Here is a 13,241-nt window from a genome sequence, read left to right as displayed (position 1 = left end):
TGAGATCCCCTGCTCCTCCAGGGAAAGCCTCGTACCTTAAGATTGCTCCCTGCTGTGAAGCGCTGCAGCTAGAATGTGGCTTTTTTCTCTCGAGAAAGGTACTTCTGCCTCTTTCACCTCAGTCAGCACTGTCCTTTGTTGTGGGGGTTCTTTTTATCCAGTTTCTGGGTCTCTCTCAGGGGTAACTGTTCCAAAGGTAACTATAAATTTGTTGTGTCCATGGGAGGAGGTGAGTTCAGAGTCCTCCTATGCCACCATCTTCCCAAGCAATCTAACTCTATATATCACATTTTCTTTATCCATTCATCTATTGATGAACACTTACGTTTTTTCCACATCTTGACTATTGTGAATAACGCTACAATGAACATGGGAGTACAGGTATCTCTTCAAGATAGTGATTTCATTTCCTTCAGATATATACCCAGAAGTGGGATTGCTGGATCATATGCTAATTTTATTTTTAATTTTTGAAGAACCTACATAATGTTTTTCCATAGTGACTGCACCAATTTACTTTCTCACCTACCATGCACATGGTTTCTCTTTTCTCCACATCCTCACCAGCACTTCTTATCTCGTTTTTGATAACAGACATTCTAATAGGTGAGAGGTGATATCTCCTTGTCATTTTGATTTGCATTTCCTTGATGATTACTGACATTGAGCACCTTTTCACAAGCCTGTTGGCCATTTGTATGTCTTCTTTGGAAAAACGTCTATTCAGGTCATTTGCCCATCTGTTAATTGGATTAATTTGCTTTTTTTTGTTTTGTTTTTGCTATTAAGTTTTATGATTTCTTTATTATTTTGGATATTAACCCCTTAGTTATATGATTCGCAAATATTTTTTCTCATTCCATAGATTGCCTTTTCATTTTGTTGGTTTCCTTTGCTGTACAGAAGCTTTTTAGTTTGAGGTAGTCCCACTTGTTATTTTTGCTTTTGTTGCTTGCGCTTTGGTGTCACAGCCAAAAAATTTTTGCCAAGACCAATGTCAATGAGCTTTTTCCCTGTTTTCTTCTAGGATTTTCATGGCTTCAGGTCTTACATTTAAGTCTTTAACCCATTTTAAGGTAATTTTTCTGAGTGGTGTAAGATAGGGGTCCAATTTCATGCTTTTGCATTTGAATATCCAATTTTCCCAACACTACTGAAGAGACACGTGCCTGATAATTTCTGATTGGATGAAAAACATTGTGAGGTTTATCTTGCTGGGTGCTTGATATGTTTGTATTCATAAAAATATTCTTGAGCTTTGTTCTCTACAATATGGTTAAGTTACTTGTAAACAGTTTAGTCCTTTCAGGTCTTGTTTTTAAGCTTTGTTGGTGGGATCAGAGCAACAGTTAGGCTATGGTTAATTTTTCCCTCCACTTTTGAGCAACATCATTCTTAGTCCTCTAACCAATGCCCTGTGAATCATGAGGTTTGAGGCGGAGGCTCTATCCTCTGCCCTCGCGAGCTCTGGGAACTGTTTCTTCTAATCCTTTGGGTAGTTTGTTTCTTGGCCTCTCAGGTAGTGTCCTCACACACATGTGATTGTCAGTATTCACCTCTGCAGATGACTGTAGGGACTTCATTGCCTGTTATCCAGTGTCTTCAGGGCTGCTGGTTCACATAGTTTGTCTGGTGCTTTAGTTATTTCAGATACGAGGGTCTCTGTTACTCCAACTTAGCAGGTAGTTCCCATTAACTTTTAAAAACTAGTGGGTTTGGTTGCTTTGTTTAAAAAACTGTGTCATTTGTGTGTCCCTTCCCCCTCACACCTTTTATTTCCTCTGTATTTACAGTTTTAGTATCATGCACATTACAAAATGCGAATTGTGACTAGGTGGGTGACTCAGGATCAAGGGAAGGTGCCCTGAGGAGAAGGATAAAAAGAAGCTCACCATACTTAGTACTTGAAGTCAAAACTCAGAACTGATTTCCCCCAAAGGGGGTCATGTAGGCAAGCCCACATATTGTCACATGAACTCATTTCTAACATGAGTCATTAACATTTAATTTGAGTAAATTATTGTAAATGTTGTTCTGAAAAACAAAGCACCAATACACTATACAAGCATTAAAACAAATAAACAAACAAGAAAAGGAAAATGTAACATTGAAAATGACATTTCATATAATACCTTCTGTTGCCATGCCCCAACTTCCCATCTTCTGCCTCACCCCAAGAGTAAACTTCTCCTTCTGAAGAGAGGGCAAGACAGTGTTTTCCTCCTGAGTTCACAGCTACTTTCTTAATAAACACATGCTGAATGGATTCAAGTAATGTTGGGGTAGATACCGACTCTGTCCCTCCAATTCCTAGTCTGCCGCCTGCACCATACCCAGTGGCATACAGCTAGGACAAAAAAATTAATATATGGATCAGATTTTTATCTAAATATCCTTGTATTTTAGTAATTAATAAACCCAATCAATGCCCTACACATTTTTACCACAGAGAAATGAAATTTAAAAATCACATAAATGTTTAAGACTTTATTTGTGCTTTATCAGAGCTCTACAAATGAAAGAAAAAGTTATGATTATTAGAAATCTCAAATTCACAAAATGTATTTTGAAAATAAGGTCTTTTTCCTGGAAGCATGTCTATTTTTGTCTAGAATATCAACTACAATTAATAAAAGAAAAACAAAAAAGATTTAATTATCTACTATATGCAAAACCCTGATAATAACATCCACATAAAAATTATATTTAATATTCCTGTAAGGCAGCATATAAATTACCCAGAATAGCACTCTTTTTCTTTCACTCTAAGTGGGTAATTGTTTTGAGACACCAAACATCTTTACCATTAATTAAAAAAAAAAAAAATCAGACTGTCATTTCAAAATGCATATCAAACATCCCTCCTATAAAAATGTCAATGCCGTTTCAAATGTGTTGCTGCACTGACACAACAGGAAGGCAACCTCAAGGACTAAAACAGGAAGTGAAACCAAGAACTCAGGCGGATGAATGAGCCCCAAAGCCAGCTTCCTCTGGGAAGGTTTTGAGGATCTGGAGTGCACAGAGTGTGGGGGGTGAGGTGCCAAGCCTAAAGGGAGACTCTCCGTAGAAAGGTGAGGCTCCAAAGGGCTATAATCTCAGACTGTGAATGAGAACTAAGACAACAACAACGAAGAAAGCTGTGCTTCTTAATCTGAGCACTGAATGAGAAGCGGGAAAAATCTCTCCTGAGAATTCATAACCACAAAAGTTGATCGTTAAGTTAGTTTTCAGTTTGAATTTATGCTACCTATGGTCTAAATTCCTTAGGTGGAGAATTTAACTTACAATGTCTTAGGTTGGTAGTAACCCACAGTCATACATTCTCTTTTGATTAGTGATTTCAAACTAGGCCTCAAAGGGTATCTACATAAAGTTTTCCAAGGAAAATAGCTCATAGTTTGAAAAATTCACATCATACAAAAGGAAAGAAGGCACCACAAGTGCGAGTCAGCAGACCAACAGTCCAATGTTATGTTTAAAGAAGTAGCAGCTTAACAGTATCCCCAAGGAACAAGAGACTATAAAATAACCACAGCAGAACTTCCAGAAATTAAAAAGATAATAATTGAAATTAGAAACCCAGATGTATTAAACAGCAGATTATAAACAGGTGAAGAGAGATCAGAGAACTGGAAGATGGATCTGAAGAAATTATCCAGCATATGGCACAGAAACACACAGAGAAGAGGAGATAGGAAAGGAGGGTTAGAGATACAATGGACAGACCATCTCACTTGAACATCAATCAGAACTCAGAGTCTCAGGCAGAAAGCAATATTTGAAAAAAATGCTAGGAATTTACCAGAGTTGTCGAAAAGACCACTTCTCAGAACCAGGAAGCCCACCCCCCAGCCCTCACCACCTGACAATAACAAAACAAAACAAAAAAGGACTGGAAAAATAAAAAGAAATTGATATCTAAATACGTCACAATGAAACAGTACATTACTAAAGAAAGATCTTAAAAGCAGCCACAGAGGGGCCACGCTACTAAAGAAAGATCTTAAAAGCAGCCACAGAGGGGCCGGCCCAGTGGCGTAGTGGTTAAGTGCACGTGCTCCGCTGCAGCAGCTTGGGGTTTGCAGGTTCGGATCCCAGGCATGGACCTATGTGCAGCTTGTCAAGCCATGATGTGGTGGCGTCCCATATAAGGTAGAAGGATATGGGCACGGATATTAGCTCAGGGCCAATGTTCCTCAGAAAAAAGAGGAGGACTGGCATCGGATGTTAGCTCAGGGCTAATCCTCCTCACAAAAAATTTAAAAAAAGCAGCCACAGAGAAAAGATTTATTACCTTCATTTGGGTAAAACTTAGTCTGACTGCTGACACCCCATTAGCAACAATGAAGGCCAAAAACCAAAATAAAACTTTTAATAGCCTAACTGAAAATAACGGTCAACTGAAACTTTCATACTCTAGAACAGAGGTTGGCAAATTACAGCCAATGGGCCAAATCAGGCCCACTTTGTAAATGAAGTTTTATTGTTAATACAGCCACACACATTCATTTACATATTGTCCACAGGCTGCTTTCACAGTTGCAACAGAGACTTTATGACCTACATAGCCGAAAATACTACCATGCCCTTTACAGAAAATGTTTGCAACCCTTACTCTAGAAAAGGAACAAAATAAAGATATTCTCATATAAACAAACAAAAACAATCAGAGGATTAACCAACAAAAGATCCTCACTAAAGGAAACTGAAAACATATGTTTAAAGTAAAAGAAATAGAATTGTGGATAGAAGGTCTGAGGTGTTAAGAAATAATGGTGAGCAAAGATGTGTGTAACATTTGGGTAAATCCAGAAAAAACATGGATTATATATATAAAATAACAATAATAATAATAATGCCTACCCTTAGGGGCATAAGGTAGTGCTAAAACACAGCATAACAAAGAATCAGCATTTGTATTATTTGGGAGGAGGGTAGAAATACTAATTAACTTTAGATTTTAAATATGCAAGTTAAAATAATCAGGAAACTAAAAGATACAGAATTCTCCAGAGAACAGAAAAAGAGGGATACACTTCAACCCTTTTTATGAAGCTGGCACCACTTCATACTCTTGGCGGATGGCCTCTGACGTGGTTCCCAAGGGTCCCTGCTCGAAGGGATTCCTGCCCCCATGTAATCTCCTCTCCTTGAAAGTCACTAGACCTAGTGACTCACTTCTAATGGACACAATATAGCAACAAGGATGGACTGCCACTTCTGAATTAGGTCACACAAGACCGTGACTTCCATCTTGCTATCACTCTCTCTTGCCCCCTCCCTTGCTCGCTCTGAAGAAACCAGCTACCATGTTGTGAGACGGCAAAGAACTGAGGGCGACCTCAGCCAACAGCCCACGAGGAACTGAATCCTCCTCAGTACAGCCCCGAGGCAACTGCAGCCTGGTGAGAGATTCTGGGCTGGAAGACCCACCTCCAGAGTCCTGACCCAGAGAAACTGTGAGGTAACAAATGTGTATTGTTTTAAGTTAATTGTTGTAAGTAAAACAAATAACTAATACAGTACTAAGATCAGACAAGGAGTGCATAAGACAGGAAAATTATGATGATGGCACTCATGATTTTGGATCTCCCCAAAACCACAAACAAAATATTCACCAACACAAACCAAAAACCTATAAAATATATACTGACCAAGCTGGGTTTCTCCAAAGAATGCAAGACTGTTTAATATAAGAAAACCAATTAATACAATTCACTATATTAATCCAATAATGGAGAAAACATCCATAAGAATATTTTTTTAAATGCAGAATGAGTGTTTGACAAAAGTAAATATCTGTACATGAATAGAAACAGAAGGGAACTTCCTCAATCTGATATAAGGCATCTACTGAACCACCACAGTAAGTATGTGAAACATTCAATCACAGTGTTTCCTTTGCAGTCTGGACCAAGAAAAGAACAGACCCACTACCACCACCCCTGTTCAATATTATACTGCAACTTCCCCCAAGCGCAAGGAGCAAGCAAAATGAAAAAAATAAAAGATAGGTAAACCAGAAAGGAAGCAACAAAATTCATTTACAGATTATGGTTCTCCATAAAGATACAAAAAAATCTTGAGACACATAAGAAAGAAAAGGGTAGAATAAGGTCACTAGATGTAAAGTCGATACATAAACATCAACTATTTCCACACACCAGCAGCAATTCATTTTTTAAAAGATAGCATTATGATAGCAAACAAAAAAGGAATACATCTAACGAATTACTGTAATGCAAACAATTATAATATACTTCTGTATGCATGCTGCATTTCAAAATAAAAATTTAAAAGTTATAGAACACATTACAAATCATACAGAAATATTCTAGAACAATGACTGCTTCTAGCACAACTTAAGTACTATTACTCTTGAGATAATGTTTCAGTACAGAATCCTGACACACACTATGGACCAAACAATGCACTCTAGACACGGTTGTCGCTCAGTTTTAATGTCCATATGACACAGAAAATGCACCCTTACCTTCCCATCAGCTGTCACTGCAAAGAGAGTCTGTTCTCCTCCAATTAACTGCACGGGTCTGAGAGTTGCAAGGGCTTCACATGGGGTGGGAACTTTAACTTTTGCACCTTCAATGCCCCCAAGCTGCCCCCTATGATTGTGTCCCCATCCATAAATTGTTCCACTGCCGCCAGCAGAGAGAGTCCAGTCATCTGGTCGCCTACAACAAACATTAAACGAACAATGGACATGGGAAGAACTGCCTGTGAAACACCTTGCTCTCCCACACAACATTATTTCTTGCTTCTGATATAATAACCTGTTCATCCACTGCACCAGTTGTTCATCTTGCTCTCTCTTAAAAATGTCGTGGCTCTCATGGAGAACATCCATGTTTTCGCTGTCTGCCATTAACTCACGAATTTTCTTAGCCACCTAGACAACATTATTATGAGATTATAAATCAAACACTCATCTCTCAAGAATAAAATAAATACTATTAAGGTAAGAAGCCAGGAAGAATCCTCAACTGAGAACATGAGGGAATGCCAACATCAGCACTGATTTTATGGTTAATAAGCAAAATCAATATGATTATATCAAGTCTAAGATATTAAAAGAAAGTCTAGGCGGTACCATTATGTCTTCAGTTTACTACAAGTAAACTTTAACTGAAATTCACAATGTCACTTCATTCACTTTCACCTATGTGCTTTTTCCTTGAGAAATGTTGCTGTGTCTCATAATATTGTCATCTTTTTATACTGTAGCTGAATAAAGAAAATGCTTTTGCATTCCAAAATAACATGCAATACCTCATCGAGAAACAGACGGGGCAATGGTGTTCTTTTGTCCAGTGCCACAGCAACGCGGGAGGCCATGCAGTACCTTCGAAACCAAGCCCACTTGTGTGTCTCAGCACAGCAAGGGAGAGTGTCTAGTTCCAGGTCACAAGCAAGAGCTACCAGTACCTGCAGCCACCAAAAATTAACACAGGGACACTCAGAAATGCAGCTTACATTCCACTTCACCAGCACTGCACGCCAAAGATGACCACCATCACAGGGTTTCCGTGGGTCCTCATTCAGGAGCTCCTATTTCAGGCTGACTGCCAGTCGCCCAGCAAGTGTTTTCCCACCAGTGATGTGAATTATTCCTACCCAGTTTCTAGCAATGCACCTGACACAGAGGACCTCAGATTCACAACTGGTACAACACTTGCTGCCTAAGTCAATGCACCTCAAAGCATGCTAATACTTCAAGTATAAGGGCTTAGATCATACAGTCATTTTTGGAAATTTTTCATATTCAACTTCAGCAATACCTACACCTGTCCTCAAGGAGGCCTGAAACTCGATACACTGCACAGAGCTCTCTGTGGCTCTTCCATCACTTTAAAACAAGCCGAGTATTACCTTAAAGAACGGGCTGTGGAGCAGCTGTTTCCCACCTCTCACAATAGGATCTTCATATTCAAACTGCCTTTGCAAAGCTTCTGGGAGGCCTTTCACCAAAGCAGCAAGAGCACTGCCTGTAAAACTCTAAGAAAATAACAAAATTATATCCTATTCCAGGAACCTAAAAGGCAAAAGTTGAGTGTTTGGTTTCTATGAGTTAAATGTTTTATTATATTGGTACTATTTGCCCTAAAAAATACATATATTAATATTTTCAAAGAGGAAAAAACCTAAAATGACATAATGAGTACGAAAATAAAAAAGGAGCTTGAAAATTCACTTCAGAAAGTTTGGTCTCAATTTCAGTATAGCAACTCCCAGGGAACCAGTTCTTTTCTGGCCTACAAACCCCTGTCTCCTAAAATGGTTAGGATTAAGCATTCTTTTAACAGCAACCACCTCGTCCAGCAAAACAAAGGGGATGTGGTGAGTCAGACCCACTGTAAAGTACAACAGACACGATCCTATGCTCACAGCCATCGACACATTACTGTTTTTAAAATCAAAGTCCAGCCTGCACGCAGTATATACAGCAACATAAGAAAGTCTGGATGTGACAACAGCCGCCTATTCTGATGTGGAATTTCCCAACTCTTCTCGGTGATTTAGAAGTTTCAATTATTAAAGCATTTTATTCCCAATGGGTCAAATGTCTAGAAACTATAATGTAATGTTCCATACCAAAGCCCTTGTTTCCCCGTCATTATCTCCAAGGAGCCTGTTTATGTTAATTGATTGCCCAAATTCAGTTGTAAGCAGCTTCCTCAGTCTCTGAAGGGCCCACATTCTGTGACTGGCAGCTGAAATGAGTAGACAAAAACTATCAGAAGTTTGACCATCTTTCCCATTGAGTACGACAGACATGACGATAAAGGTGCCGTTTACCTAAGGCGCTCAGCTGTGCGCACGCTGCCAGTGATGCCGCGAGGCGAGGGACGATGCTTCTGTTTGAGGCAAGATTGAGCCGGAAGTCTAACAGACATGTCACCAAGTCCATGGATGGACAGGAGAGGACGCAGCGATCGGAAAGAAGGTCTTTAGGGCCTAAGAAAGGAGCACTATAAATATCCCTATAACAGCTAGATCTTAAGTTAGCATGAGGGAAGCCATCTTAGGGAAAAGAAGCAATATTAACTGTGACCTTGACTCAGTAGACTCTGAGAATGCACTCTAGCCTGCACGTAGCCTAGATGATTAAGCACCTCTTGCTTTTGCAAAATACATGATCTGCTAGTTCTACGACTTGCTTACGATATCTCCCAGCTGTGATAAGTCAATAACTTTGTTCTCTGAGTCCCCGAGGAACATGATGACCTCCAGAAAGAAAAACTCTGTGTTGGTACCCATCACAAATGACAGAAGAAAGAGATAACGTGGCACCTTGAAGTTCGTCATACCAGATGATCAACATCCCTAAACCCCCTCTTCCCTGCCCATTTCCCCCTATGTTAACTGCCTCAAGATTCTGTACGATTTTAAAATGGTTCTTTAGGACACTAGTCCACCATCTTCCAATTATGCTAGCTAATCGTACAAACTTTACCTTCTCAAACACCGACGCGTCTGCAATTGATTGGCACTAGATTGCGGCAGGCAGAACGAGTCCCTTTTTGCTCAGTTACATCCCCGTACTGGACAGAGCGAGAGCTACCCCACAAGGAGACTTCCACAAAACTGACAAATAAGGACTGGGCCTTGTCCACCCGGATGCCATGGTTAGGGGGGTGCTGTAGTACGGCCACTGTCTATGTCACATAACTACGCTCCGTACACTGACACTTTACCTGAAAATCAAAGGGCTTAAGAATTGCAACCAGCAACAGCTTCTTTCCCATTGGGTGGGGATGAAGTGCTAACACCCTAACAACTGGATGGCTGCAGCGGCTCTTTGCAGTTCTGATGTTTGCCCTGGTGGGACCTTGGGCAGCGCTGGCTCCCAACACAACAGGAGAAGGCAGACCACAAAGTATTAAATGTAAATGGTTTGTGTGTGCACCTTGCTTGGGTCATCAAGCCTTTGTCCCTCTAAGCAACCCCCTTACCTGCAGCTGGCATGATGGGATAAACTGTGAAGCGCCAGCCCCACCCATTCACAGACCCGTCGCTGATGAACTTCCACTTCAACTCATCCCCTGGGATGCGCAGCTCGCTGGACCAGTCAGACCACTCTCGGCCTGGTGGAGAAAAGCACACCTTGCTGTTAGTTTCATTCCATCAACACTAACTTCTTCAGATACAAAGCAAAATCATTCACATGTCTGAAGAACAGCAGGCTCCTCTAACCCAAGTCTTCCCAAATTTGAGTTCACACCATTCTTGGTGAACCACATTTTAATATATACCACCCTTCAACACACACTGCACCAAGTACTGGGGAAACATGGCAGGCGGGCACCACCTGATGGAAACACTCACACAACTATAATGCAGTGTGAGAGGCCTGTGGAGCAGCCAGCACCCACATCCAGATCAGGGGCCCAGGCAGGTTTCCTGGGGAATGTCTGAGATGATGGCAATTACCCAGGTAACAGGAGAAAGAGCCCTAGTTTTCTCCACAGAGGGTGCAAGTGTGCAAAGGTCTGAGCAAACAGGGTGTCCCTGGGACACAGGGGCAGCTCAGCACGGAAGGGCTACCCTGAGGTAGAGTGGAGCAGCACAGCCAGAGCCCGGGGCTTGGGGTGGCATGGAGGGGAGCCAACGAGACATCTCTGCGGTATGCTACCCCGACCAGGTTTCTACTTAGAAGGGCTGTCTGGAGCAGTGTGGGAATGGCCTGGAGGGGCTTCCTGCTGGAAGCAGAGAAACGAGGCACATCTGACAACACTATTGAAAACTATTTCAACATTCGTCAAACTGCCAGGAAAAATCCGTGTTCATCTGTAACCACACCACTTCATTCAAAGCTTTAGACCAGGGTTTAAATAGGTAACACCTTGTGAGTAAAGTTCTGTGGGGACACAGCCAGGTCCATCGTTTACATTCAGTCTGTTGCTGCTTTCACTACAAAGGCAGTGGGGAGTAGTTATACCAGGGAATGTGTGCGAGATGGAGGATAAAGAAGTCTGAAAAAGATACACACACATACATACACCCCTACACTAATGATTCTAAAAAGCCCAGTGAAAGAGCATTTAACAAGCACCCCAGATAAAGTGATTTGCTCAACGTCATGGCACACATCAGCAGAGCAGAGACAGGTCTGGAGGTGATGTCTCCTATCTACTCCAGCGCTGTGTCTACCACATGTACAGAACACTCACTCTGCGCAGAGCCCAGCCCTCACTGCAATCAGTTAAAAAATGAATCCCTTTAAGAAGTTTTGTAGTATGTCAACCTTTACCTTGCATGAGCCTGGCACTCTCACATATCTTACAGCACAGTCTCCCACTAATCTCCCAGGAGGCTAGGACTCCTGTGTCCATGACAAGGACCAGCTCTCATGCCAGTCCCCCAGTAGTCCCAACCAGTGGTGAGGTGCACTTATCACTTGGATAATTATCTTACTGAAAGTACTCTAAAGAAGCAGACAAAACCTACTATATTTTGCAGCAAAATAGCTTATTGTCCCTTCCTTAAGTCTCACATAAAAAAGAAGTAGTAGTATTCTGTTTAGTAATGTTAATGATTCCATCTTACACCGGTGAGCAGATCGTGCCCTGTTCAACCTCCCTTCGTACCTGACCGCACCGAGACAATCCTATTGACACCATCCATGACTGTGAGAGGATCATGGCGCCTCTCTGTGGAGCACTGCCGGTCAAACTCCACCCTGAGTCCTTCTGCACCTGGAGGACAAGTGAGCACAAAACACAGAGTCACCACTCCCAACTGACATACCACAGACAAGGCCAAAAGCCACAACACACCATGTAGAAACAGTGAGACTAAAATGTTTAACAGCTAATGAAAGCAGAAAGTCAGGAAGAACTGACCTCAAAAACAAGAACCTAAGACTGACCACCACCCTCCCTGCACGCTGCATCCCACAGAAGTCTTTGCCTGCAATGGCAAGGCCAGAATACACTTCTGCTTGGCCAATTCATTTTGTGCTCTCACTTCTGGGCAAATCTTCATGCTGCAACTCCAATCACCAGAGCAAGCTTTATCATCCTGCCCACTACATTCAAAATGCCATATAAAATCATATCCCTCAAGCATTTAACATTAGATCTAGAGTCTTATATGGGTCAAATTAGCTTACAAAAGAATTAATGAAGGGCAAGACCTCAGTTATGCTGGAGGAAAGAGGCTGGCAAATCCTCTTCCCCCAAAACAACTATAAAACCACACAAAATTCTAAAAACGACAATTCCAGGGCTCTGTAAATCCATTAAAGGCAAACAACAAATTGAGAAGTATCTACTCATGAAAAAACTGCTAAACTTGAGTAGAGACAGTGAGAACCTATGGTGTTCTGGCCTGGGCTGCTCTCATCTGAGCTGGAGTACATTCTCACCAGGACAAGACTCTGCCTCCAGGGGAAGATGACTGGGGTAGAGGAGGGGACAGAAAACACATGCCAGGGCAGTGCCAGTAAAAGGTCCAATAGGTGAGCCTGGATCTCTACTGGCCCAAGGACATGGTGTGACTGGGTGAGTGTCAGACCTGAGAACTAGCCAGAAATTTAACAGGGAGATTCTAGGAAGAAGTCAGCGAGCACAGAAGGGCTAAATGAGGGCGTCATGGAGGCCTAGACAAGTCAGGGCACAAACACACGAAAAAACTGCCAAAATGCCAGACTGAAAACTGCCAAACTAGTTCCAAGCCCTTCCCACCCCCACCCACATGGGGAGCCATCAGCAGAAGGGGAAACCAATAGGCCTGATCACTAAACCAAGCAGATATGAAGCAAACCCTAGAAGTCAGGCTAGAAAACAAAAATGAGAACAGAAACGTGAAGCTGGACATCCGTGGCTATGTGCTGTGGGGGAGACAGATTTCAGAGAGCAATTCCAGGCATGCTACAAAACAAACACACAAAATAACCCAAGAAACACAGCAAGAATACAAATCTTAAACAAAGAAACCATCAGAATCCAGATGATACAATATATTATCTAAAATGTCCAGTTTTCAATAAAAAATTATGAGACATGCAAAAACACTGAAAAGTATGAGCTACGCTCAGGAAGAAAATCAGTCAATAGGAGCTAACTCTGATGGGCCAGATGCAGGATTTAGTAGACAACAACTTCAAAGCAGCTATTATAAATATGTTCAAAGAGTTCAAGAAAACCAGAGAAAAGATGATAAAGGAAAATATGATTATAATGACTCAACAAATACAGAATCTCAATAAAGAGAACTAT

The 13,241-nt window shown here is 41.4% G+C and overlaps 1 protein-coding gene across 10 annotated transcripts in view; it reads right to left on the bottom strand.

Annotated features, from left to right (window-relative positions):
- Nucleotides 1-13,241, bottom strand: part of HERC2 (HECT and RLD domain containing E3 ubiquitin protein ligase 2) — a 229,527-nt gene that overhangs the window by 33,341 nt on the left and 182,945 nt on the right. For all 10 annotated transcript variants that reach the window (XM_058542234.1, XM_058542239.1, XM_058542230.1 and 7 more), the window contains 9 exons: nt 11,610-11,717; nt 9,975-10,106; nt 8,818-8,976; nt 8,614-8,732; nt 7,891-8,016; nt 7,291-7,446; nt 6,795-6,910; nt 6,497-6,695; nt 2,133-2,347 (listed from right to left, as the gene is read on the bottom strand). In XM_058542234.1, coding sequence (XP_058398217.1) covers nt 2,133-2,347; nt 6,497-6,695; nt 6,795-6,910; nt 7,291-7,446; nt 7,891-8,016; nt 8,614-8,732; nt 8,818-8,976; nt 9,975-10,106; nt 11,610-11,717 — 1,330 coding nt within the window. The remainder of the gene's footprint in view (nt 1-2,132; nt 2,348-6,496; nt 6,696-6,794; nt 6,911-7,290; nt 7,447-7,890; nt 8,017-8,613; nt 8,733-8,817; nt 8,977-9,974; nt 10,107-11,609; nt 11,718-13,241) is intronic.

Source organism: Diceros bicornis, chromosome 5, assembly GCF_020826845.1.
Source record: "Diceros bicornis minor isolate mBicDic1 chromosome 5, mDicBic1.mat.cur, whole genome shotgun sequence".
Lineage (NCBI taxonomy): Eukaryota > Metazoa > Chordata > Mammalia > Perissodactyla > Rhinocerotidae > Diceros > Diceros bicornis.
The sequence above is the reverse complement of the archived record's forward strand: the minus strand, read 5'-3'. Positions and strand labels throughout refer to the sequence as shown.